Raw genomic sequence first — 25,251 nt, 5'->3', positions numbered from 1 at the left:
GCATTATTTGATTATAGCAATAAAGTGGTTCTGACAATAACTTACATATAGATCCAAATTAAGGCAGAGAAATAAGTCTTGGCATTGGGGATCCTCGCCACAGGTAAGCAATTCTTAGTTGTTAAGTAGGTGCCATTTCTCCTTTGGCAACTAGTTTGCTTCATGGGAAGGAAAAGGTAGTCTAATTTCATTCTGGGAGGGAAGAAAGTGGCAGTGGTGTTTAGGGGGCTATTGTTTTAGACAAAATATCTGTGGTAAAGACAGTTTATTTTAATGATGCACATGGGTTAGAATCAGAAAGCTGTCCAGTAACCAAGGCAGTCACTCTCTCCCATCTCTCTTACATATGGGCTTCTGGTTTTTTTTTTCCATTTGTGTGCTCCCCTGTCTACTTCACTCTATTTCTGTTCTAATTTATCTTCAGTACAGACAGCTGCCTCATAACCTAAGTTTACACATTCTTCTTATTTGTTGCTCTGTAACTTTTCAGATCAATTGATTCAGTTTCCCAATTCTAATTTCTAAGAAAGGAAACTGATTGGCTTAATCCCTCTTCATCAGCCAGGAGGTGTAAGACTAACCCTTGGATCCCCAGAAGATGTGTGCTTGTCTCAGAAGTTGCCAGGTCATGGACTAGTAAGGAGTAGTAGGAACTGTGATGAGGTAGTTTTCTTGTTTACTTTCTTCCTGTCTCTGAATCCCCCCTATTAAAGTGTATTTAAGCTTCATAAAAGCAGAGACCATATCTATCTTGGTCACCACTGTATCTCCTTTGTCTAAAACAATGTTAGAAATGTGGTTGGGTGTTCAGTAAAGATGCCCAAGCTTAAAATCTGAGCTTGATTTCAGCTGTTTTGAAGGCTTAGAAGGACAAATAAGCTTATCTCGTGACTTACTCATCCTGAGTGCCTGTACAGCAATAATGTCTACCCAACCTTACCCCAAATAGAATATTCTGTATAACCCTGTATATGAAATTTTCAGTGAATATTTATTTATGAGTGAAAGAATCCAACCTCTTCATTTCTTTAAAAAACAAAAACAAACCCCATTTCACTTCCCTGGAAGCAGTGCTCTTTTTCCATGTAAGCCACTCTGTCGAATTTGTATCCTTTCTCATTAAATATAGCATCATATAATTTCTCAGTATCATAAATGTAATGCTGGCCCTTTTTTCCCTCTGTGTGAATAATTTTTATCCTTTATGGCTATAAGAACTATATTAATGCTATTTTTTTACTTTCTCAGTCAAGATTCATTGAATTTCAGAGCCAGAATATACATTGAGACCATCTATTCAAAATGAATCCCATTTTGTGGGTTTCAGTTCAGTATAGCAAAATCCAGAGAAAACATTCCCAGCAATTTAGACATAAGAGATGCAGCTGGGGAGGGGGTGTGTGCCAATAGCAGTTTGTAAGACTATAAGGAAAAAGATTAGAAGAGTTGGCTCTTATTTCTTACTGGAGAAAAGGATACAGCTTTTGGTGACAAGTTGCATTCTTTAGCAATGACTTTATTTTTTCCTTCACCACAAACCAGACTTGTACTATTTCCAAGCCACAGCATATTATTTAGGCACTTACCCACTGCATTGTTTTAGTTTCTGAATGTATCATATTCCCTAAATTAGGGTCAATAGGTCTACCTGTTAATGCAGTGCCTTTCAGATGGACATGTTTTCACATTTTCTGTTTCTTTTTGATTTGCAAACTCACTAAGATGAGGACCAAAGATTGATTTATTTATATGTATATTCTTTACATTTTCATCATGTTATAGATGCTTCTTTATAAGTTAACTAACGGCTGACATGCTTCAGAGATTTTTCTCATCAAACAGAACTTTGCTTTTCTGTGTCTGTCTTTTCCCTTTGCTCTCTCTCAGCATAATTTTTTATTTTTTAATGTAATTTTATTGAGATATATTCACATACCATACAACCCATCCAGAGTATATAATCAGTGGTTCACAGTATCATCACACAGTTGTGCATTCATACCCATGATCATTTTAGAACATTTGCATTACTCCAGAAAAAGAAATAAAAAGAAAACCCAAACATCCCATGTCCCTTACCCCACCCCACCCTTATTGACCTCACTAATATTGTAGTCTACCCAATTTTAAGACTTATAATACAGGTAGGTTGACTAAAACAGTGTAGTATTGTCAAAGATAGATATATAGATGAGTGGAACAGAGCAAACCATCCGGAAGTAGAGCCTTACAAACATGGGCAACTATCTTTTTTGCTTTTGCTGAATAATACGATCATTATCAAAGATAAGTGCCACAGCATATTTTGTAATCCTCTTTGTTTCCCTCCTCTGTGCTTTTTCCCTAATGTGCATTTTAATTTAACATTCCTTTTCTTTAAAGCAAATGCTTTTCCTTGGATTCACTTGTTTTTTGCTTGAAGACTTAAGTTGGAACATTAAGGCATTAAGGAGAAAAGAATTGTTAATAATTTACTATTTGAAATATATTGCTTCTCTCATTATGAATTCACCCTTTCTCTTTAACTCACAGGGCAGGTAATATGTGTCTCCTATCAACACTGAGGAAATGGTAGTTAGATTGCAAATAGATGTTTGGCAATACTCTAAATATATTTTTAAATGGAAGTAAACTTTTTTGTGTGGGTTTGATTTGTCGGTGCCAATATTCTATTAAAAGTTAAGATTATTTTTAATTAAAAACTAATGATATGAGGAAGAACAAAGGAATGTCATTATTGCAGGGTGCTGAAAATAGATGGTAATTAATATTTTAAAATGTCACCTTAGGTGTGAGACAAAAGCAAAAAATGTTTATTTGGTACAAAATTTATATTTTGACTAGTGCATTTCCTAATATAACTTATGTGGATAGTTTGATTGAACACCATAAGTACTTGGAATCTCAGATAGGACATGAGATTTTGTTGGTTCGTCCAGAGTGATGCCCCGATGAATCCCAGAGTTATTCGATCAGTGAGTGGAAAAGTATTTGCAAAGCTCCCTTTGGGGAATGGTGAGAACGGGGAGAAATTCAACTTCTCCAAGTTGAGTTCTTGGTGTTCTCACAAGCAGTGTGGACAGCCAGGGCTGTAGGCTGAGCCCCCAGTCTTGGGGCTTGTTCATGTGAGGCTTAGCCCCACAAAGGATAGGTCAAGTCTACTTGGAATTTGGGCCTAGGAGTCACCCCCAGGCTCTTTTGTTGCTCAAATGTGGCCTCTCCAGCCAACCCAACAGCCAATCTTGCCACCCTCCCCCTGTCTGCATGGGATGTGACTCCTGGGGGTGTGAACCTTCCAGGCAACATGGGACAGAGCTCCTGGAATTAGCTGAGACTCAGCATCAAGGGATTGAGAAAAACCCTAAAATGAGCTGAGATTTAGCATCAAGGGATTGAGAGGACCTTCTCGACCAAAGGGGAGAGGAGTGAAATGGGACAAGGTGTCAATGGCTGAGAGAATCCAAAGAGAGTCAAGAGGTTATTCTGGAGGTTATTCTTACACATTGAGTAGATATCACCTTGTTATTCAGGATGTGATGGAGAGGCTGGAGGGAACTGCCTGAAAATGTAGAGCTGTGTTCCAGTAGCCATGTTTCTTGAGGATGATTGGATAATGATATAGCTTTCACAGTGTGACTGTGTGATTGTGAAAACCTTGTGTCTGATGCTCCTTTATCTACCTTGTCAACAAACAAGTAGACCATATGGAATAAAAATAAACAGTGGAGGGAACGAATGCTAAAATAAATTTAATTTGAAATGCTAGTGATCGGTGAAGGCAAGGGGTAAGGGGTATGGTAGGTATAATTTTTTTTTCTTTTTTTGTTTTATTTCTTTTTCTATTGTTTTTTATTTTTTTCTGAATTGATGCAAATGTTCTAAGAAATGATGATTCTGAATTGATGCAAATGTTCTAAGAAATGATGAATCTGCAGCTAAGTGATGATATTGTGAATTGCTGATTATATATGTTAATGTTTTATTTGGTTAAATTTTTTTTGATTAATAAATAAATTTTTAAAAAAACTAATGATAAGCTCTATCAGCATAAGGCCCTTAATATAACTTTCAAGCAGTTAGGCCAAGTGATTTGAGCAGTGCACTGGAATTAACACTGTATCCAGAATGAGTGACAAACTCTATAACATTAGGAGACTTCTTTTCTTTACAGTGAAGGAAATTTCATCACATTTTCCACCAATTTTCAGTAGTAGAATTAGAGTTAAAAAATACTAGTAGTACTAATGGTGTATATAATATAATGCTGCTCATACTTCCCCTTTTCTAGTAAGTGAGATGTTGGTTGAAATTATATAAAGAACTGTATAAGCAAAAATCACCCCTGGTTGGTGGTGTATCACAGATGTTTTAAATGAGGCTGGATGTTAAATAATAATTTTAAAAGGTTGCTAGGTAAACGAATTGAGGAAGGAGATATAAAAAGACAGAGATTTCACAACATAGTATTTTAGGAAATGGTCCATTGTTTATATCATTAGATTGGTAGGGTAGGAACGGGTGATGTGAGGCAGAAAAGGTGAGAATAAGGCTCGAAAAACACAGGGACCAGATCATAAAAAAGTATATTACATGCCTTGCTCTATGTGATGCCATACCACTCAGGAATGGTTATGGTTAATGTTGCAGGCATTGTGATACAGGACAAATTGGAGGGAATAAAGACATGATACAGTAGAACAAATTAGAGGAAATAAAGACCTGATATTCTTTTCTCAGTCAAAGGTTATTGAAATAATCCATGTAGGAAAGAATGAGATAGATGACTAAGGCAGCAGCAATGGGAATGGAAGGGAAGAAATTAATTTGAAAGATATTTAGGAGTCAGAGTTAACGGGACTTGAACACGTAAGTAGATGATGAGAATAAGGGATGGGGGGGTCTGTCGTCAGAGGAATCAGGAAAGGTGAGATAGATGGCAGTGATTAATGACCATTAACCCCAGATATTCAGCCTCTATCATTGTAGGCATTTCACTTAACAATATCTTAGTTATTTCTTACAACAGCATTCACAGGTTCAATGATATTAAGTAGTTTGCCTAAGGTTGCACGCAGGATAAGTGCTAGAGGTGAAAATCCAGCCCATGGCATTCTGATTCCAAAGCCTGTGCTCTTTTCATGATACTTCTTTGCATTCATCTAAATAGGGAGTGTAAGAATTTTGAACTTGAAAAATACATAGAAGTAAAAATAGATAATTTGGTTGGGGACATACTGAAGTTCCCTTGGGATAGGTAGGTAGAAATTTGAAAGAGGCAGTGCACCACGTATTTTCTCTTGGTGAAGGAATGGTTGTAATTTCCAAGTCTTTCCTTTTTAGTTTTATTGTGGTTTAATCACTAGCAATTTTTTCATAGGATATTTATGATATGTATATAACATGAATTAATAGAAACATAAGTGCTTTTCAGTTATCCAGAATGTTTGAGTCCCCAGTGTGTGCCAAATACTGTGCTGAGTAGATAGTATAGATTGGCAAGCAAAATAGATATAGCCCCCACCTTCATCAAGCGGATAGTCTCAAGGAGGAAAGACATTTTCAAATAATCACACGTAATTAAAACCGTGATAAGATCTTTGGATCACATTTTAAGCCCTAGCACTAAACAGTACCTCATGAATTGTATACATAGACATAGAAATGAGGGCAGTCAGTTGAAATACAGATTGATCTTGCTGTGATGTGTGTCCATGGGTTTTCCATTCAGGAGCAGCCGATTCCCAAGTTCTTTTGGCTTGTCTTCATACTGACAAGCTATCATATTCAGCACTACTCTTGAAGACCAGCATTTACATGAATTACTGATATAGTGCATTGTGATTTAAGTATTCATAAACTGATTCATAAACTGGTATTCCAAAATTGATTCATCTCATAGTATTCTTTTGTACTAAGTGCCTTGTACATTGAAATGATTGAATTTGCAGACATTTTCCACAGGTCTTCAAGGTTCTTATGGACTGGAGGGTTAGTACCGTTATTGTCCCTTTTTACAGATAGGACATGTATAACTTAGAAAGTTAAGTAATCTGCCCAGAAATAGACACTTAATAAACAAGAGAACCAAAATGAAAAATCAGGTGTGCGACTTTAGAGAGACTGTTTTCTTAATTATGAAAAAAAACAAGGAAATTTTAGTGTTCTTAATTATCCTCCAATCTTTTCCTCTAAGAAACTATTTGTCTAACTTTAGTCTCTGATGAGTACTTGAAAAGTATTAATTAATAGTGAGTAGGGGGCAGGCCACGGTGGCTCAGCAGGTAAGAATGCTTGCCTGCCATGCCCGAGGACCCGGGTTCGATTCCTGGTGCCTGCCCATGTGAAAAAAAAAAAAAAGAAAATAGTGAGTAGGACCAGAGATTTTGATACTTGAGTTTAGAGCTGTAACACTTTCCAGACTCCTGATAACTTTGGTTATATTAAGTGGAGAGGAAAATAAAGTGAGAAAAAGTTATTCTAGAAAACCTATTTTATATAATCCTATTCCTATCTTTATTCTTAATCTGGCAATAAGATGTCAGCTAATGTTTAAACTAGTGGATTATTTCAGAAACAAGCACATCTTTGGAGTTAAAACACTTATTTGAATTTTTTTAGCTTTTTTATTTGAAGAATAACAGACCTACTATGCTTCTTAGCAAGTGCTGTTGATTTTAAAAGGGTTAATTGCCTATTTGGCAGATTGGATATGAGTTATAGATTAAATCTACCCCATCCCCTGTTTTAATAATAGACTCCTTTCTTGTTTCAAAGTCCTGAGATTGCCCCCAAGGGATTTGTTTAATGTGGTTTTTGTTGGGGATTGAATCATATCCCCGACAAAAGGCATGTTCAGGTCCCAGCCCATGGTTCTGTGGATGTGAACCTATTTGTAAATGAAACTTTTTGGAAAATCTTATTAGTAAAGGTGTGCCCAAAGTGAATGAGGATGGGCCTTAATCCAATTTGGCCGAAGGGGTTATAAGCAAAGTAAATAGACACAGAAAGAGAAGCTACAGAGAGAAACAAAATGCTAGAAGTCAACTGAACCCAGAAGAGAAAGAAGAGGCCACCATGGGCATTGACAGGTGACAGAAAGGCCAAGGAACCTCAAAGATTACCAGGTAGGAAAAGATACCAACCCTGAGGGTGAAGCAAGCCTTCTAGCTACTGAAATCTTGAGCCAGTGAATTCCTGTTGTTAAACCAATCCATTGTGTGACATTTTTTTAGCAATTAAGAAACTAAAAATTTTCTAACAGTTTCTTTTCATTTAAATATGAATTGGTGTGCTAGATCATAAAATGAGCTTCTTTCTGAAGAGCTCAGTGGCCCATTTGAAAGATCCTTAGTTTTCTCTGCTGGAACTTTTAAAAGAAGGGGCTCATAGCACTCAGCATATAATTGTTCTCTTGTCTGTGATTTATTATAGCAAAAGGATACAAAGCAAAATTGCAATGTGAAAAGATGCACAAGGCAAAGCCTGGAAGAAATAAATAATTCCATTTTGCAAGTATGGGGATTAAAATTTTAAATTAGGTATGTGTGGTAAGAGAGGAATGGCTTCATCAGTCTTTAAACCATCAGGAGGCTTTAGTAATTTCCTTCCTTCTGCAACTGTTTAATTTCATGTAAACTAAAATTAAAATGTTGAATCACTTCAGATATCCAGAGGGTACTTAGAGGGTTCCTTTGGATTGACAGCAACAACAGCGAAATAAAAAAAAACAGAAGAAAACACATCGATAATGTGAATAATCAAAATATGACGTTTTATTTTACTCTTCAATCTCTTTTAATATGGTTTTTCATAAAATAGAGTTTACCTTTACTGTTCTGCAGTCTCTGTTCTCTGTATACAATATGTGAACTACGAGGCCAAAAATATCTAGTTCCTTAAAAACACATGCTTGGAGATTATTTACTCCAGAATAATTTGTTCTATTTGTTTGAAAGAGGAGAAAACAAAGAGTCAGAAAAGTGTATAAATGCTGGCATTTACAAGTCCATTGGTTCCTAGGAGTCTACAAAGGTGCCCAAGGTGGGAGTGGCACTCTGTACCTGGGTTATTTTCCATCCCAGCCCCATTCCACCAAAATAGCTAAGATTTAAATAAGGGGATTAAAAATAAAATTTCCTCTTAAAAAGATAGTTTTGCTGCTTTAAACATTTGAAACCCATTGGATTAAGAAACCATGTTGCCGTTTCAGACCAGATAGTTTGAAAAAGGGACACTGGAGAGCAGAAATCACCCCTCCCCTCAAAAATGGACAAATCCAAGTCTCTTAATTTACATAATCTCATTATCCAGCAATCAAGAATAGTGTAGTGGAAATTACTGGAAACCCAAATGCTGATTGCAGTATTGCCAGTAGCTCAGTAACTAGGCAACCCTGTGCCTCAGTTCCCACCCTAAAAAAAAGGGACATTTTGTCTTAAATGACATTTAAGACCCTTTTTAAAAAAAAGGTTATGTCTGCCAGAGTCCAATCCATTTCATAAAATAAATTTTGGAATGTTGTTCTGCAGCCACAGCTGGAATAATTGTAGCTAATGTTTATTTATTGAGCATTTATATATTTGTCTGGTACTATATCAAGGACAACACTTGTAATTCCCATTTAAATCTTTACAGTGGTTCTAGTTCTTTACACACAGAGAAATGAGGCTCGAAGAGGTTAAATAACTTGCCATGGTCATAATACTAAGTGTCAGAGCTAGCACAACAATCCAGGTCTTTTTGACTCTGAACCATGAAACTTTTCTGCAATGAATTTTTGCCTACTAGGTGTAAGATCTTGAAATGGTGACTATCTAAGCCACAAATGCCCACAGGAATGTGATTGCAGAGCCATATTTATGATTATTAATAACCAAAATGTGACTTTTTTTTTTTTGTATGTTATGTGGTGGGGTCACAGTTCATTATTTTTCCATGTGAGGATCCCATTATTGCAGCACCATTTATTGGATTTGCTTGTTTTGTTTGGCTTGTTTGTATGGTTTTTGGGGAAGTGCATGGACCGGGTATGTTTTATATACCTTGTTAAGTCTAATGCAGGAAATAAAGTTTTGAACATTGATGATGCATATAAAAGATTCCCTGAGTTTGAGTTACAAGCTTAAAATTTTTTGTGTGTACTAAGCTCATTTAAAAGGAAATATTCATTTACAAAATAACTTTATAAGGCAAAAAAAAAAAAAATAATGCCCACTGCATAGTGCTAAAGGTACACAGGGCAGAGAGCAAGCTTTTAAGATGTACTAGAGAAATGAAGTCAGTTTGGTTGTTATCTTCCTCATCCAGAAGAACTGATAGTCTTTTTCTCAGAATCGGCAGTTGTACCTGTTAAACATTTCACTGTATTCCATATAATTTTCCTAATTCTCTCATAGGTAGACATCACCTAGGTAATTAAGCTGTGCTAGAGGGAAAATCTGTTTATATTAAGGGGAAGGGAGGAGGATTGGGGAAGGTTTAATTAATGTCAACAGCATGCTGGATAAGATAGAATTTGGACCAGTAGACTTGCAGAGAAAGGTAGAAGGAATAGTAAGAGCAAAGACCTGGGTCATTTTATAGGAAACAACTAATAAAGCAGCATGGCTATAATAATAGATACAGCTCCTCCAATATAATACTGTTGATAATAATGGCCACCATTTATTGTGTTCCTGCTGGTACAAGGCTCACGATTTCAAGGGCTTTATAGAATATCTTTATGCAGCCTTTTAAAGTTGGTAGATGACCCACAGTTCTCCTGAGAAATGAAGGCAGATGGGTTAAATAACTTATATTTAGTCACGCTGTTAAGCAGTAGAGAAGTAATTAACCCTAAGACTGGATCCAAGAGCCGTATTTAATAATATGATGGTCTTCTTTCCATGTAGTAGGTCCTAATAAATATTAGATGAAGAATAGTTCTGATATTCACATGCTCAGTTACTAAATGATGAGATAAAAGTATGTGAAAGTAATTTTAAGTAAACATTAATGATTTTATGTAGAAATTCATAAAACATGAAACTCTAAAGTACTGGTATTTTACTTTTTCCAGAGAATATATGCTTAATTATTTGGCAAAGGACTTACTGTTTTTTACAATAAAAAACATATGTTTTGAATCTCACAAGGAACATTTGAACTCTTATATTGAATTGCCTTTGACAAAGCTCAATAAATACTGTCCAAAAAGGGAGTTATAAGAATAAGGCTAGTTTAAAGAGTCAGTGGGATCTTTTGGAAACATTGTAGTATGTTGTTTCCTAAACGAGATACCGAAGTTTTACTTCCAGTTCTGTGGCAAGTTGTGTGACCTTCGGCATATGACTTAACATACCTGAACCACTTATGCATTCACTCAGCCTACTGTATGCTAGATATGTGTGCCTACTAGAAAATAGGCCTTTTTTCCATTTGAATAGCCAAAGAAAGAATTAACATCAGAACGATCTTGGATTCTTTACAACACAAACTCTATAGTCCTAATTACCTTTTGAAATAGATGTTTGATATTTACTGACCGATATTTTAAAGTTCCTCCTTGAATTAATAATATTTCAATATTTGAGTCCAGTTCATATGTATTTTATAGATTCATGAATATGTCTATTGTATATGAGAATTTTCTTCAAAACTTTGCTTAGAAAAAAGGGGTATTTATATTTGAACCCTCATAAAGTCTCTCATTTTGTCTCCCAACAGTAGAATATAAGCTTTATTCTGGGAAATTTATTTTGTTTCCTCTTGATTCCCATCGCTTAGCACATTAACAGGTACTCAAAAAGTGTCTGTTGAAAGAATATTTATGGTGTGAATAAAATTATTTCATAAAATGTGAGTAGAAATAAAGCAATATGTCTAAATTAATATAGCTTATATAGTAATATGTGCAACTAATTAAATGTTAGAAATACACCTTTGTCTGTTTACATCCCTGAAAGCTTGTGTTGAATACATCCCAATTGGTTAATTGCATGGCAGCTCTATTTGTATTAATGTATCTACTTATGTATTTATAATAAATATATCTGGCTTAATTGTTCTTCATGTGGAAATGCTTCAAATAATACTCCATGCCAGTTTTCCAGTGAAGTTTTTGTATATATCCTTTAAAAGTAGGTCAGAAATCTAAAAGTGAGTTTTCTTGGTGTATGTGTGTTTCCAATGGCTAACGTTAAAGCCAGGATGAGAGAGAATCATACTGCTGCACGCTACTCCAGCCATCTCTCCCATGGTTCCTCTTTCCCTACCTCCCACCCTTTACCATGGTCTAAAAAGAAAAAAAACAAAATTCCCAGAAAACGTGTTTTTAAAAAATAATTCTTTCCTTTTTTTTTTTTTTTTTAAATACTTAGGAACAAGTTCCAGTTCCAGTCTATCATCCAACACCCAGCCAGACTCGACTTGCAACACAGCTTACTGAAGAGGAACAAATTAGGATAGCTCAAAGAATAGGCCTTATACAGCATCTGCCTAAAGGAGTTTATGACCCTGGAAGAGATGGATCAGAAAAAAAGATCCGGGAGTAAGTTTCATAAATATACATATTTTAGAGGTCTGCTTTTAGCTTATTTGCTTTTGAAAAATATTCTCCTTCATTTTGGTGGTTGTATATTTAGCACATTGGACACATCCCAGTTTCAAATAAGAGAATGTTAGATGTAGCAATTAAGAAGAATGTTCATATAAAAATAACCAAGAAATGATGGAATGAATTCTAATTTTTTTATATGCTGCTTGCCCAATTGGATGACAGTTCATGACACTTTAAAAGCAATCATCTATGTTTGATTATGGTAAAGAACTAGGTACCAACATTGCTGGTGACCTTGTCAGCTGGTTTTTAGAAAGTACTTTGGAAATATGCCAGTTTCTATACTCTCTGAGACAGTAATTCTAGGAATCTATCCCAAAATGTGTGCCTCCCTACCACCCCTAGAACTTTGCAAACAAAGATATTCACAATACTCTTATTTAGCGAAAATATATATATATATAAACCACATAAATGTTCAGGTGTCGGTAAGTAAATTGGAGTAGAGGAATACTTTGGTAGGTTATATAGCCCTTAAAATTGTTTGCTAAGGATTTTTAGTGACATGAGACAAATCTTATAAATGAAAAAATACTACAGAAATATATATTTATTAAAATTAAAATATGCACAGAGAAATAACAGGAAAGAACCCTACCAACATTGGTGTGATTGTGGTTAATTTTCCTAATTGGTGTTTGGGAAGGAGGAGAACATAAAAAGTATTAAGAATTGCTTTTTAAACAATATTAAAACTTGTATTTAAAATACCAAAGAAGAAAGAAAGCTTTCTATGTCAGTTAATATTTCAGTGAATTTTGTCTGTTTTTTAACTTGTAAAATAATTTATTAAGCCTGATGAGTTGTGGTTAAAATTTTACTTGTGTATTTTTGTCCTCTAAGGCTCATTACTGTCTATAAGAATTCCTAGTGAGGATAGCCATTCTCCTTGGGTTGAGAATGGCCTCACCATTACAGACATAATCCAGTTTACAGTGTTGATGTTAAATTTGGCTGTTTGAACTACATTAACATGTTACAGAGATCCATAGCACCATTTAGTGCCAGTACTTAAGTACATGTTCCCTCTAGAATACTGATTTCTGAAACACTACAGAATTGGTTTCCTTCTTGAACCTGTAGAAAACTGCCAGGAAGTTGAAACTGAGCCTAATGAGATGAAGAGAACTTTAGAAGTTTAAACTTAAAGCTGAAATCAGTGGTTCTATTTTTACATATGGTTTTTAAAATGATTGTCATAAAACTGTCGTGCTCCAGTACTCACACTAAAAACTAAGTAAAAGGAAATAAATGAGAATCATATAAAGTTTGATTGACTATTAAAGTTTGATCCAACTGGAGCTTTCCTACTTGAAGCATCTAATTCTGAACACATAGCTGTTTTACAAGCACAGTTCTAGAGGTGGACTTGATCCCCATTTAGTCCATTTCCCCTTGTCTATTGATCTTGAATTCTGCAAATTCCCATGGAATTGGAATAAATGAATGTGGGCAGATCATTACTTATTAAGAGAATGGTTCAATTTGCATGCTTAAGTAGAAAGATGGTAGGCAAGCCTTTTAATGTGTAGCTCAGTTTAGTACTGTCATTGTAATGGAGTTTAATTGTATTTTAGATAAAGTAGTTCTCTAAAAGTGCTTTCTGCTTTCTTTCCCTCACTCCCAACAGGTGTGTGATCTGTATGATGGACTTTGTTTATGGGGACCCAATTCGATTTCTGCCGTGCATGCACATCTATCACCTGGACTGTATAGATGACTGGTTGATGAGATCCTTCACATGCCCCTCCTGCATGGAGCCAGTTGATGCAGCACTGCTTTCTTCCTATGAGACTAATTGAGCCAGGGTCTCTCCTCTGACACTTCAAGTGAACCATCATTTTTGGTGGTTTTGATCTTTTGTCACTGAGCCCAAAGAGCCAGGGATTAGGAATTAAGATCATGCACAAAAGTTTCCTAAGAATTCCTGAATGGCTGCAGATGTTGAGAGAAAGTACGTGATATTTTAGAAACTTAGGGGGAAAAGTAGGATGGTATTTTTATGTAAAGCCTTGACCCAGTGTTTAAAATATATAATTGTATTTAGATCTTGTTATTGCTCCAGTACATAGGAATTGTGTAAAGTGTTACAGCATCTGTATATGTTTAAATTGTGTGTGTTGAAGATTTAATTAGGAAAAAGATAGTGGTTATTTTTCCTAAATGAAATAATTCTTCTCTCTCTCCCACTCTAATTATTTTCTGAAGCTGGCATTTGGGTCAAGGTTTTATTAAAAGCTACATTTTATAACACTGGCACAAAACAAAAAAGTAGTTTTAAGCTTGTTTGCACAGTTCTTTTTTTCCATTGGAAATGGAATCCATTGCCTTAGGTCTTTTAAAATAGTGTATTATTGTTGGGGCTGGCTCTATGCTTGAAAACCAGTTTATTTATAACCTGTTTAAAGTGCTATATTCTGTTTGCAGTTAGGAAATGCAGAATTCAAAGTGATCTCCTAGCTTCTAAGCAAACTGAGATGCACTATCCCTTTTCTATAAAAAATGAGTTAATGTGTCAAGAAACCAATTGTGATAAAGTGGGGTTTAATATTACCCTTTGCTATGTGTTTTATCTAATTATTTTGGTTGTTAATATGGTGATAATTAAAAGTCAAGGTAAATTTTAAATGTTAAGATTTCTGATTTATGAGTTCAAATTATGCCACCATGCTAATGTAGAAATTAAAGTAGCATGTGGTGAAACTGAAGAGAAAAAGTGTTCCTCAGTGGTAACACTTATGATTTATTATTTTCCCTATGCCCTCCCTCCTTGTTGTCTTGAACCATAGCAAAAGGATACTGCATCTCTCATTACCCTAGTATGAAGTTACTGATGTTATATAAAACACATCTCAGTCTCTGTTTCTTGGAAAGGTATCTGTTAAGTCCTGCTAGCTGACTGACAGACAAATGTCATATATAGGCAGAGAGAATTAAGATTAATGTATTTCATGTTTTGCACCAGATGCAGAATTTGTATAACCACAGACTTCATAGTTATGATTTCAAAAAAGAAGGAATTCCACCTTTATTTTTATCTTGGAGCTAATGTAAGAATGCTCTGAATCTCTAAGCTTTTGAAGCATTTTTCAATAGAGATGGTCTAGTAAAAGATGTAGTAGTAATTTTTTATCCATTTAGCATGTGTTTATTTTTCCTTATGTACTCTCAAAGGTGACTTCTTTGTTCAGCTCAGTGATATTATAGCTGAAAAAAATCATTCATTAGGAAAAGGAGCAGTCTCAACCTAAGAAATCAATTTATCTTATTATTTTATATTGAGTTGAATATTTGACTCTAACACTTTTCTACATACAAAACACAAGTATCTTGAAGGTTCTTCATAATTGCATTATAAAGGAATTCAGTTTATCATAAGTACTTTCTAAAAGATTTGACATTTGACCGTAGTATCATATGTTGGTTAATTTGTTTATAAGTCCCATGATGGAAAGACTTAAAAATGAAATTGAGAAAAGTTGAAAGAAATTAGAATATCAGGTTCTGTTAAATTGTTATATGTATCTTGCTTCTTAAGTTTTTGTTCTTTAATTTATATCCCCCAATTACATAAAGCAAATTTAGATCAAACATCTGAAGTTGTGCAATATTTTCAGTAGTAATACGCTCTTATCATTGTGTTTTCTATTTAAACTTGATCTCTGTGTCATCAGGTTTCATAGCCAGACTTTCTTTTCTTCTAGATTATTAAACTTGGTAAATGAACTTTAAAAAAAAAAAATCACCTTCCATGTTGCTGTTAGTCTTTCTTTATTACAAGGCTTGTTTCGCAGAAGTTTGACAGTAAACTTGAAGAAACCAGTATGGGGCTGAATGCTTTTTGATAGGGACAGTGTTCTTTAACTTGATCTCCGCATACCATGTTAAGAAGCAGCAATTCTTTAAGGTTGTTAGATAAAGTTATAATACAGTTATAGAGGGCTAAAATTTAGAATTGATTACATAAGAATATTCCCCCAATTATCTAATCTTTTGTTTAAAATGACATATAAATTTTATTTTCTAATTCCTTTTAAATCTCTAGGTATTTATGCTTTTGAAGTATATATATATTTTTTGCTTGACATTTAATACCATCTAATAAGTCACATACTTAGAAGCTTGATAGCTTCAAAATTACTATTACTAAAGTGAAATAAATAATGAATAAGACATTTAGATTTGGGCAAGATCGAACTTGGCTTTTTAAATCATTATTAAAAATTCTAAATTAACTAAGCTTTGAAATATCTGAAAAGCCTGACTAGGGAAAAATAAAAAAATATTTTCCTCGTGAATGTGAAACCCAGCAGTCCTGCAAGAAGCAGAAATGCCTTGAGATAACATAGTTTGTTCACACAAACTTTTTTCGGTTCTTTAATTATTCTTTTAAATTGGGTATTAAAAGACTCTCCCCTAGTTACCAGTGTCTGCCCTGTGATATAAAACAGTGTAACTTTATAGAATACAGTGAGCATTACAGTAACTAATTCTCTGGGTACAAAGCTCCCTTGTAAGGAAGGATTCATTTTAGAAAATGGAATAACACTTAATAAAGTAGTCAGAAGCAGAGCTGTGGGCGTCCTGAGATTGAAAGTGGTAAACTTCTTAGGCATAAATTCAGAAATGTAGGCATTTTGGTGGCTACTTCTGCTTACAAAAGCATTGGCTAGCAATCATTCCTGACTGATGACACTTGCATGTAAATACGTATCTTGACAATATAGTAGCCTCATGTTTTAAATCTTTTCTTTAAACGTTGATATTTTGAAATAATTTCAAACTTATAGGAAGTTATGAAAGTAATACAAAAACCCCATGCAGTACATGCCAACGGACCCCCACCCTTCCAGATACCTAGACCCACATTTTGCCACATTTGCCATATCATTTTATCTATCGATCAATCCATCTATGTATAATTTTTGAACATTGGAGAGTAGATTGTATATTTAATGCTTCTTGAACACTTAATAACTCCATGTACATTTCTAAAGAACAAGGATGTTCACTTATGTAACCACATTAAGTGCAGTTATCAAGCTCAAGAAGTTTAACATTGATAAAAAGCTTACAGTCTATATTCCTGTTTTTTTCTTAAGTCCAATAATATCCTTTTTAGCCATTTCTCCTCCATTTTTAGGTCATGTCCAGGATCATGTATTGCATTTAATTGTCATTTTCTCTTTAGTTGCTCTTTGTTGTTTTAATTGTGGAAATATATATGTATCATAAATTTTACTGTCCCACACACTCCAAGCGTGCAGTCTAGTGGGATTAATCACACTCTCATTCCTCACCATCTTCCATTACTAGAGCTTCCTTGTCACCCCAAACTGAAACCCTATACCCATATGCACTAGCTCCCTATTCCTTCTGCCTCTGCTTCTTGTAATCTGTTCTGTATTTTTTAATTAGTTTGCATATTCTCCAATATTTTGTTTGTGATTATCAGAGGGCTTAAATTTAATACTCTAAACAATCTCATTTGGTTTAATACCAACTTAACTTTAATGGCATACACAAAACTATGTTCCTTATACCCCTGTGTCTACCTACCTTTATGTAGTTCTTGTCACAAATTACATTTTTATATATTATGAATCCCAAACCATAGATTTATCATTACGTTTTATGCATTTGCCTTTTAAATCCTATAGGAAGTAAAATGTGGAGTTACAAACCAAACATACAATAGTACTGGCATTTATATTTGCCCATGTCTGTTACCCATACAGGAGATCTTTATTTCTTCATGTGGCATAAGTCTATCTAGTGTCCTTTCGTCCTGCAGAACTCCCTTTAGCATTTCTTATAGGGCTGGTCCAGTGATGATTGACTCCCTCAGCTTTTGTTTATCTAGGAATGTCTTGATTTTGCCCTCATTTTTGGAGGACAGACAGTATTGATATAGAGAATTCTTGGTTGGCAATTTTTTGCTTCTGACATTTAAAATGTCATCCCTCTGTCTTCTTGCCTCCATGGTTTCCAAAGAAAAATCAGCACTTAAACTTACTGAGGCTCCCTTGACCTTGATACATTGCTTCTATTTTTGCAGCTTTCAGAATTCTCTCTTTTTCTTTGGCATCCCACAGTTTGATTATAATATGTTGAGATGGGGGTCTGTTTTGGTTTATCCTATTTGGAGTTTGCTGAGTATCTTTTATTAAATTTGGGAAGTTTTTAGCTACTATTTTTTAAATGTTCTCTCTGCCCCTGTCTCTCTTTCTTCTCTTGGGACTTCCACAGTGCATTTACTGATATGTTTGATGGTGACCCACAGGTTTCTCAGACTCTGTTTGCCTTGCTTTATTCTTTTCTTTTTCTACTGACTGAATTCAAGTCTCTTATCTTCAGGTTCATTGATTCTTTCTTCTGCCAGCTCCAATCTACAGCTGAACTCATCCTCTAGGGAATTTTAAAAATTGCTGTTATTGTGGTCCTCAGCTAAGTTTCTTTCGTTTTCATAATTTCTGTTTCCTTATTGATATTTTCTTAGTGTTCACCTGTCATTTTCTTAATGTCCTTTAGTCCTTTGTCTATGTTTTCCTTTAGCTCTTTGAGCATATTTAGGACCAATTTTTAAGATACTTTCTGGTATGGTCCCAGGTGTGGTCCTCCTCATTATTGGTTCCTAATGCTTTAATCTTCCCTTCTCTGTGGGCCATCATTTCCTGTTTCTTTTTATATTTTGTAATCTTTTGTTGAAACATAGAAAGTTTTAACATGTTATCACTGGGATTTAGACTCTGAGGCATCTGTTACTTAAGCTTATATTTAGCTAGTATTATGACAGAGCTTTCCTTGAATGCTAGGAGCTTAGAAAAAAATTTAAAAAGAAAATACCCCTCCCATTCTTTGCCGATTGGCTTGTGCAGTGTTCTTCAGTGCTTAGCCATACAATGAGTTTAGAGCATAGCTTGAGGCAAAAGCATAGGATCCTCCCTGGTCCTTGTGAATGCATCTTGTCCTGGACACACTCAAGTGGCCCTAGGAGTTCCCCACATACGTAAATCTGAAAATCCCTTCTTCCCTAGCAAACAGTATTTCCTCACAGTCCCAGACACTGCATTGTATGTTCCTTGGCCAACAAACCTTTGACCCAGGCAGCTGCAGTTTTACAGCCTTAGCTCTGTGAGTTGCCTTCCACACAGAGGACGAGTTCTGGATGGTAAACCTGTGATTAATGTCCTGGTTCTGTCTTTCAGGTTGCCACTAGCTAGATTGGCACAGACATACATTCTCCTAGTATGTGCACGAGGGTTACTCTGTTATCTCCAGAGCCAGGACCAGGGACCAGAACTGGGAAGTGGGCCAGCAAGGGCACCGTAAGATACTACCATCTTTTAGTTGCCTTTTTCCTACTTGGGCACGTGTTCTGTTACTGCAGTCTTTTAACCGTTGCTGGAGCTTTGAGAAATGGCTCTCCCTCTTCTTGCTGGTTGTTCAAAACTACAGTGAAGGGGCAGAGCCCTGAAGCTTTTCACTCATTATCTTAATTGGGGCAGAGCCTCTTAGGCTTTTAATTTTGAGATTAATGAACATGAGGAAAGATGGATTTTGAGGTGATACTGCACCTAAATTTAAAGCTCATCTACTCTTATACTGAGTGGTGAAAGATCAGAGAAAACAGTTTATGGCCCCTCCTTCTGTGCTTTCTCTATGCAGCTCCTCTGCTACAATCTTAAATTTAACTGGATTTCTTCAAGACTCTTCAGTGCCAATTTTATGATTTCAAATATTTTTACTCTTTAGAGTTAGTACTATTTTTGTTCCTTAACATGTGTCCATTTTCTGGTGTATTAGAACTCATTCGTATATTTTTCTAATTTTTTCTCAACTCTGTGTATGTCAGAAGTCTGAATAAAGGAGGCCCAGAGGAAAGAACACTGAATCAAGTATCAAGTAGGCGGAGTTCTCTCTAATCCCAATTCTCAGTGGTTGCATGACCCCAGGCAAGTCATTTTTGTCTCTCTAAGCCATGTTTTTCCAACCTGTAAAATTAGGGGGTTGGTAGGTTATTAGTTCTCAAAGACCAGGACAGCTAAACATAATTATCTAGAGCTCTAAATCCTTGTTAGCCTTGTTCCTGGGCCCTATCTCAGACTTATGAAATCAAGAGTTGGAGAGCAAAGGCAGGAATTTATCATTTTTTAACAATTTCTCCAGGTGATTCTGATGTACTGGAAAGTTTTAGAACCATTGATAGATAATTCCTTTTCAGAGTAATTTAAGATATGGCTTGATACTTTTGTTTTCTTAAAAAATTGCTTAAGTAAAACTGAAGTCAACTTTTAAAATTTAAAAATGCACATATATATGCATAAAGTACATATATAAAATTAAAATGTGTATCTAAATATATGTATAAGAAATAAGACACTTAAAAAATTTTAACTGTCTCTTTGGTTGCCAGTGGTTTAATCGACTTAGAGGGGACTTACAATTCAGAATTATACAGAGCTTTAGAGATATATTAAGTCTATAATTTATGTATTCATGGAAAGCAAACCTTTTTAACTAGAGAAAAATAACTTCCCACCTCCATTTCTTTTGGGGGGGTGGGGAATCCTAATAGTTTTATTGCGACACATTACGGCTTATATGAAAATAACATAGAAATGAGTAAAATGGCTGAGGCACATATATTTTGGGAAGACATTTACATATACTTTGTGATTCCCTTTCTGAGAGCCTCTGGGTCTAAAACACACCCCATAAAAAAAATGATTGGCCCATTTTTTTAGCTTTAATTGGTCCTTTTCTAAATCATGCAGAGGTAGATAACAATAATAGCAGTCCACAGCAGTTCTGGATGCATATTGATTATTCAGAGGTTGATTGTCCAGGCATGTTATCCAGGCTTTTTTTGCTTTTCCGTTTGTCCTTTGGCATTTCCTTTGCTCTTTAGCACAGAAACAGAAAATCCTTTACAATTTACTATCTTATCCATTAAAAAAAAATTTATTTGGAGAGGTTTGAGATTTATCTGTAGATATTAATTGTCCATTTTTTTTTGTCTGCTCTATCACTCTGAGTAATAGATGTAGTTCAAGACAACTGACTCGATGCATCTGATTAATATTACTAACAGACTAAAACCATTTACCGTTCCTTCATAAAAAAATAAAGTGTTTAAAAATTCTGGGGAATATAGCAGAATAGGAAACTGCAGAGGCTCACTCTTGCTCCAAAACAGCTAGTAGACACTGTCTGACACGATGTTTTGGGGCTCCAGGGGCCACGGGAGTACCATTCAGCAACTAGGGAGAAGCAGGAGGAAGAGGCTGAGAAACTGATAAAGAATAGTCTGAGATGGTTGTCAGTACCCACCCCCCACTTTTTTTTTTCACCCAACAGGTATTAAGCAGCCAAGATAGAGCTGGTACAGTAACCCAGACTTTGAGACTACAATGCCCTCCATGGGACGCACAAAACGGAGGTGATTGAAACTTCAGTTAATCATCATTAATCAGGACTAACTGTAAACTAAGATAACTGCTACAAAGTTAAGGAACAGTATTTTATGAGGCCAAATAATGAGGCTATCCCATTTAGACTGGAAAGAACCTGGAGCTTCTACTTAAAGTGTAGCAAATGATCAGAGAAAAAGTCCAGGGAAGAGAGTACAATTTAAAACAAAAAAAAAAACAAAAAAACTTTCTGTGTAGCAATGTTAATACAGTAAAATTTTTTGCATCATTTATCAAATCCTGCACCATGGCTGGGTGTGAACAACCCTGTGCATAAGGTAAGCATATGAATGTATGAAATGTACAGTAATGGACATAGTATTATGAACAGGGCTATGGAAAATCAGCAATGCATCTTTAAACACTAAAATAACCCTCAGTGCTTGAATAGGTTCAAACAGTGAGAACACTACCCACCCCCCATTCTTGAGGTGGGCTGCCTCAGAGTCTAGTCCCTGGCTGACGGCTGTGGACAAAGAGGAACATGAAGTCCTCTTTCCCCAGAATAGGAGTGGGGGCAGTGTGGGGACATGGCCAAGCACTGTGATCATGGCTTTTGGCAAATTCAGATTGCTGGATCCCAGCTCTTAGCTGCTGTTTCAGCCTGCCCTGGACAGGAATGGTTGCAACCCCAGCCTCAACAGGGATGAAGGTGGTAGAGGTTTAAAGATACAGGGTCTCCTTAGGGCTATGGGAAACAGTTTGCTTTAGGTACCATTTGCTGGACAGGCCAGGAAAGTGCAACTCAGAGGAGTTGTCAAAAAGCCTTTTGGTGTCTTTCCTGACTCCCTTTGCAGGGTTCTTTGGAACTGGACTGTGTACCTTTTGTTGATCCCTGGCCTTGTTTTGGCTAGGAAATATTGACTTGGGAAAGTCTTTTGCAGGTAACCCTCCTCCCAAAATTTGCCCTCCAGGCAAAAGCAGCTAGAGGCAACAAAAGGAGTGTAAAAAAAAAAAAGAGGAGGGAAAGCAAAAGCAGAACAGATCAAGATTCCCAGAGAGAGGAAAGGGAGTTATCTCCTGTGGATGAAACAATTGCACAAATAGGGCAATCTTAAAAATTGTACCACATCTCCAAGGCAAGAATCAGATGAGGAAGAGCTGAAAAAATTGTGATCAAACAACTCAGTGCATTGAAAGCAAGCATAAAAAAAGAGCCTTACCGAGCCCTCAATCTTGGGGTTTGTTCATATGAAACTTACCCCCCAAAGGATAAGCTAAGCCTACTTAAAATTAGGCCTAAGAGTCAACCCCAGAGAACCTCTTATTGCTCAGATGTTGCCTCTCTCTTGTCAGCCAACACAACTAGCAAACTCACTGCCCTCCCCTTCTCTACGTGGGGCATAACTCCCACGGGTGTAACCTTCCAGGCAATGTGGGACAAAAATCCTAGAATGAGGTGGGACACATCATCAAAGGATTGAGAAAGCCTTCTCGATCAAAAGGGGGAAGAGAGAAATGAGATAAAGTGTCAGTGGCTGAGAGATTTCAGACAGAGTTGAGAGGTTAGTCCAGAGGTTATTCTTACACAATATATAGATCACACCCTTTTAGTTAAGGTATATTGGAGAGGCTGGAGTGAAGTGCCTGAAAATGAGCTGTGTTCCGGTAGCCATGTTTCTTGAAAATGATTGGATAATGATACAACTTTCACGATGTGTGTGAATGTGAAAATCTTGTGTCTGATTCTCCTTTTATCTGTGGTGTGGAGAGATGAGTAAAACATATGGATTAAAAATAAATAACGGGGAATAAATGTTAAATTCAGTAGATTGAAATACTAGTGATCAATGAAAGGGAATGGTAAGGGGTATAGAAAGAAATAGGGGAAACAAAGGCTAAAATATATTAGGTAGATGGAAATATTAACAGTCAATGAGAGGGAGAGGTAAGGCATATGGTATGTATGAGTTTTTTCTTTTTTCTGTTTATTTCTTTTTCTGAATTGATGCAAATGTTCTAAGAAATGATCATGGTGATGATATTGTGAATTTTTGATTATATACCAAGAATGGAATGATCATATGGTAAGAATGTTCGTATTTGTATGTTGTTATGTTTAAAAAAAAATTTTTTTAAGAGCCTTAACACAAAGCCAATTAACAAAGAAACCGTAGGCAAAAGAGAGAAACTGACCTTCAAAGTAAACTTGTCAACATAATCAGACACCTAGACATCAGCAAAAGATTACAAACCATACTGAGCAACAGCAAGATACGGGCCAGTCAAAGGAACAAATTAAAACCAGAAGAGATGCAGAATTCAGAACTAATCAAAGATCTTCAAACCTAAATCAATTCAAGAAGATAGGGAATTTAAGGAGATGCTGAGCATAAAGAAAAATTTGGAAGTAAAAAAGAAATGAGAAATTATGGGAATGAAATGCACAATAAAATGATTAAATATACATTACACAGGGCTGGCAACAGTGGCTCAGTGGCAGAGTTCTCGCCTGCCATGCTGGAGACCCAGATTTGTTTCCTGGTGCCTGCCCTTGTAAATAAATAAATAAATAAATACATTAGACATTTGCACACTGATGTTCATAGTGGCATTATTCACGATTGCCAAAAGAGCAACCCAAGTGTTTATCAACTGATGAATGGATACACAAAATGTGGTATATACATGTGATGGGATATTATTCAGTTATAAAGGAACCACATTCTGGTGCATGCAACAACATGGATGAATCTTGAGGACATTGTTGAGTGAAATAAGCCAGACACAAAAGGACAAATATTGTATGATCTCACTAATATGAACTAATAATAAGCAAACTCATAGAGTTAAAATCTAGAAATACAGGTTACCAGGAGATAGAATGAGAGAATGGGAAGCTGATGCTTTTTTAATTAGGTAAGATTGTGCATAATTTATAATTAGGTAGATCATGAGTGTTTGGAAATGGGTAGAGGTGATAGTAACATATTATTGTGAGAGTAATTAACAAAACTGAATTGTGTATGTGAATGTTGACAGTGGAAGTTTAGGGTCACTAGAAGAAAAGCTAGAGAATAAAACAGACCTGTATAACAGTGAACTCTGTTGTGGACAATGACTATGGTTAATAGTACAAATGTAAGAATATTCTTTCACTAACTAGAACAAATGAATGTCACCATTATACAGGTTGTTAATATTAGGTGGTATATGGAAAAAAATACATTTAATGCACACTGTGTACTATAGTTAACAGTAGTATTTTAATATTCTGACGTTAATTGTAACAAAGGTACCACACCAATGCTAAATATCAGCAATGAGGGGAGGAGGGTATAAGGGATATAGGGTTTTTCTTTTTGTTCTAAAATTGTGGTGTTGAATGCACCACTTTGTATTATACTGAGAGCTCTTGGTTGCACACTTTGGATGAATTGTATGATGGAGAATATATCTCAATAAAACTGCTAAAAAAATACACTAGAGGCATGCAACAACAGATTAGAACAGCAGAAGAAAGTTCTGACGAAAATTAGAAGACAGGACAATCGAAATCTTTACAGACAGAAGAACAGAGAAAAGAATGGAAGAACTAAACAAGGTGTCAAGGATTTGAATGACAGCATGAAGTGCACAAACATACATGTCATGGGTGAAGACAAGGGAAAAGAGGTGGAAAGAATATTTGAGGAAATAATTACCCAGCTTTTGTGAAAGACATAAATATACATGTCCAAGAAGCGCCGTGTACTCCAAGCAGAATAAAATCTAATAGACTCACTCCCTGGCACATTCCAATCAGAATTTCAAATGCCAAAGATCCTGAAAGTTGCAAGATAAAAGCAATTCATCATACAAAGGAACTGCAATAGACTGATTTCTCATCAGAAACCATGGAGGTGAAAAGGCAGTGGTATGATACATTTAAGGCACTGAAAGAAAAACTGCCAAGAATTTTTATCTGGCAAAACTGTCCTTAAAAAATGAGAGACTTCAAAAATGAAACAAAATAAAAATATTTTAACATGAGGGACTTTGAAATTTTCACAGATAAGCAGAAAATGAAAGAATTTGTCAACAAGAGACCTGCCCTACAAGAAATACTGAAAGAAGTTCTTCAGGCTAAAAGGAAAAAACAGGAGACAGAGAGAGAAGCTTAGAGGAGAAATGAAGATTATCAGCAAGGGTAACCAAAATGATAAAAATAGACAAAATAAGATATGGCATTTAAAAACCAAA

At 35.6% G+C, this 25,251-nt stretch overlaps 1 protein-coding gene across 2 annotated transcripts in view; it reads left to right on the top strand.

Moving 5' to 3' along the window:
* Positions 1-22,997, top strand: part of RNF11 (ring finger protein 11) — a 54,406-nt gene extending 31,409 nt beyond the window's left edge. Inside the window, exons 2-5 of one of the 2 annotated variants that reach the window (XR_013170978.1) lie at positions 11,358-11,527; positions 13,227-13,550; positions 19,452-19,551; positions 20,957-22,997. Coding sequence is in view for 1 of the 2 variants with exons in the window: in XM_077149700.1 (XP_077005815.1) it covers positions 11,358-11,527; positions 13,227-13,398 (342 nt within the window). In the remaining variant the exon portion in view is untranslated. Of the gene's footprint in view, positions 1-11,357; positions 11,528-13,226; positions 13,783-19,451; positions 19,552-20,956 lie in introns of those variants that run through there. The other variant, XM_077149700.1, reaches the window with a different exon arrangement.
* Positions 22,998-25,251: the final 2,254 nt, after the last annotated feature.

This window comes from Tamandua tetradactyla, chromosome 2 (genome assembly GCF_023851605.1).
Source record: "Tamandua tetradactyla isolate mTamTet1 chromosome 2, mTamTet1.pri, whole genome shotgun sequence".
Taxonomy (NCBI): Eukaryota; Metazoa; Chordata; class Mammalia; order Pilosa; family Myrmecophagidae; genus Tamandua; species Tamandua tetradactyla.
This window is presented reverse-complemented; position numbering and strand designations above follow the sequence as displayed.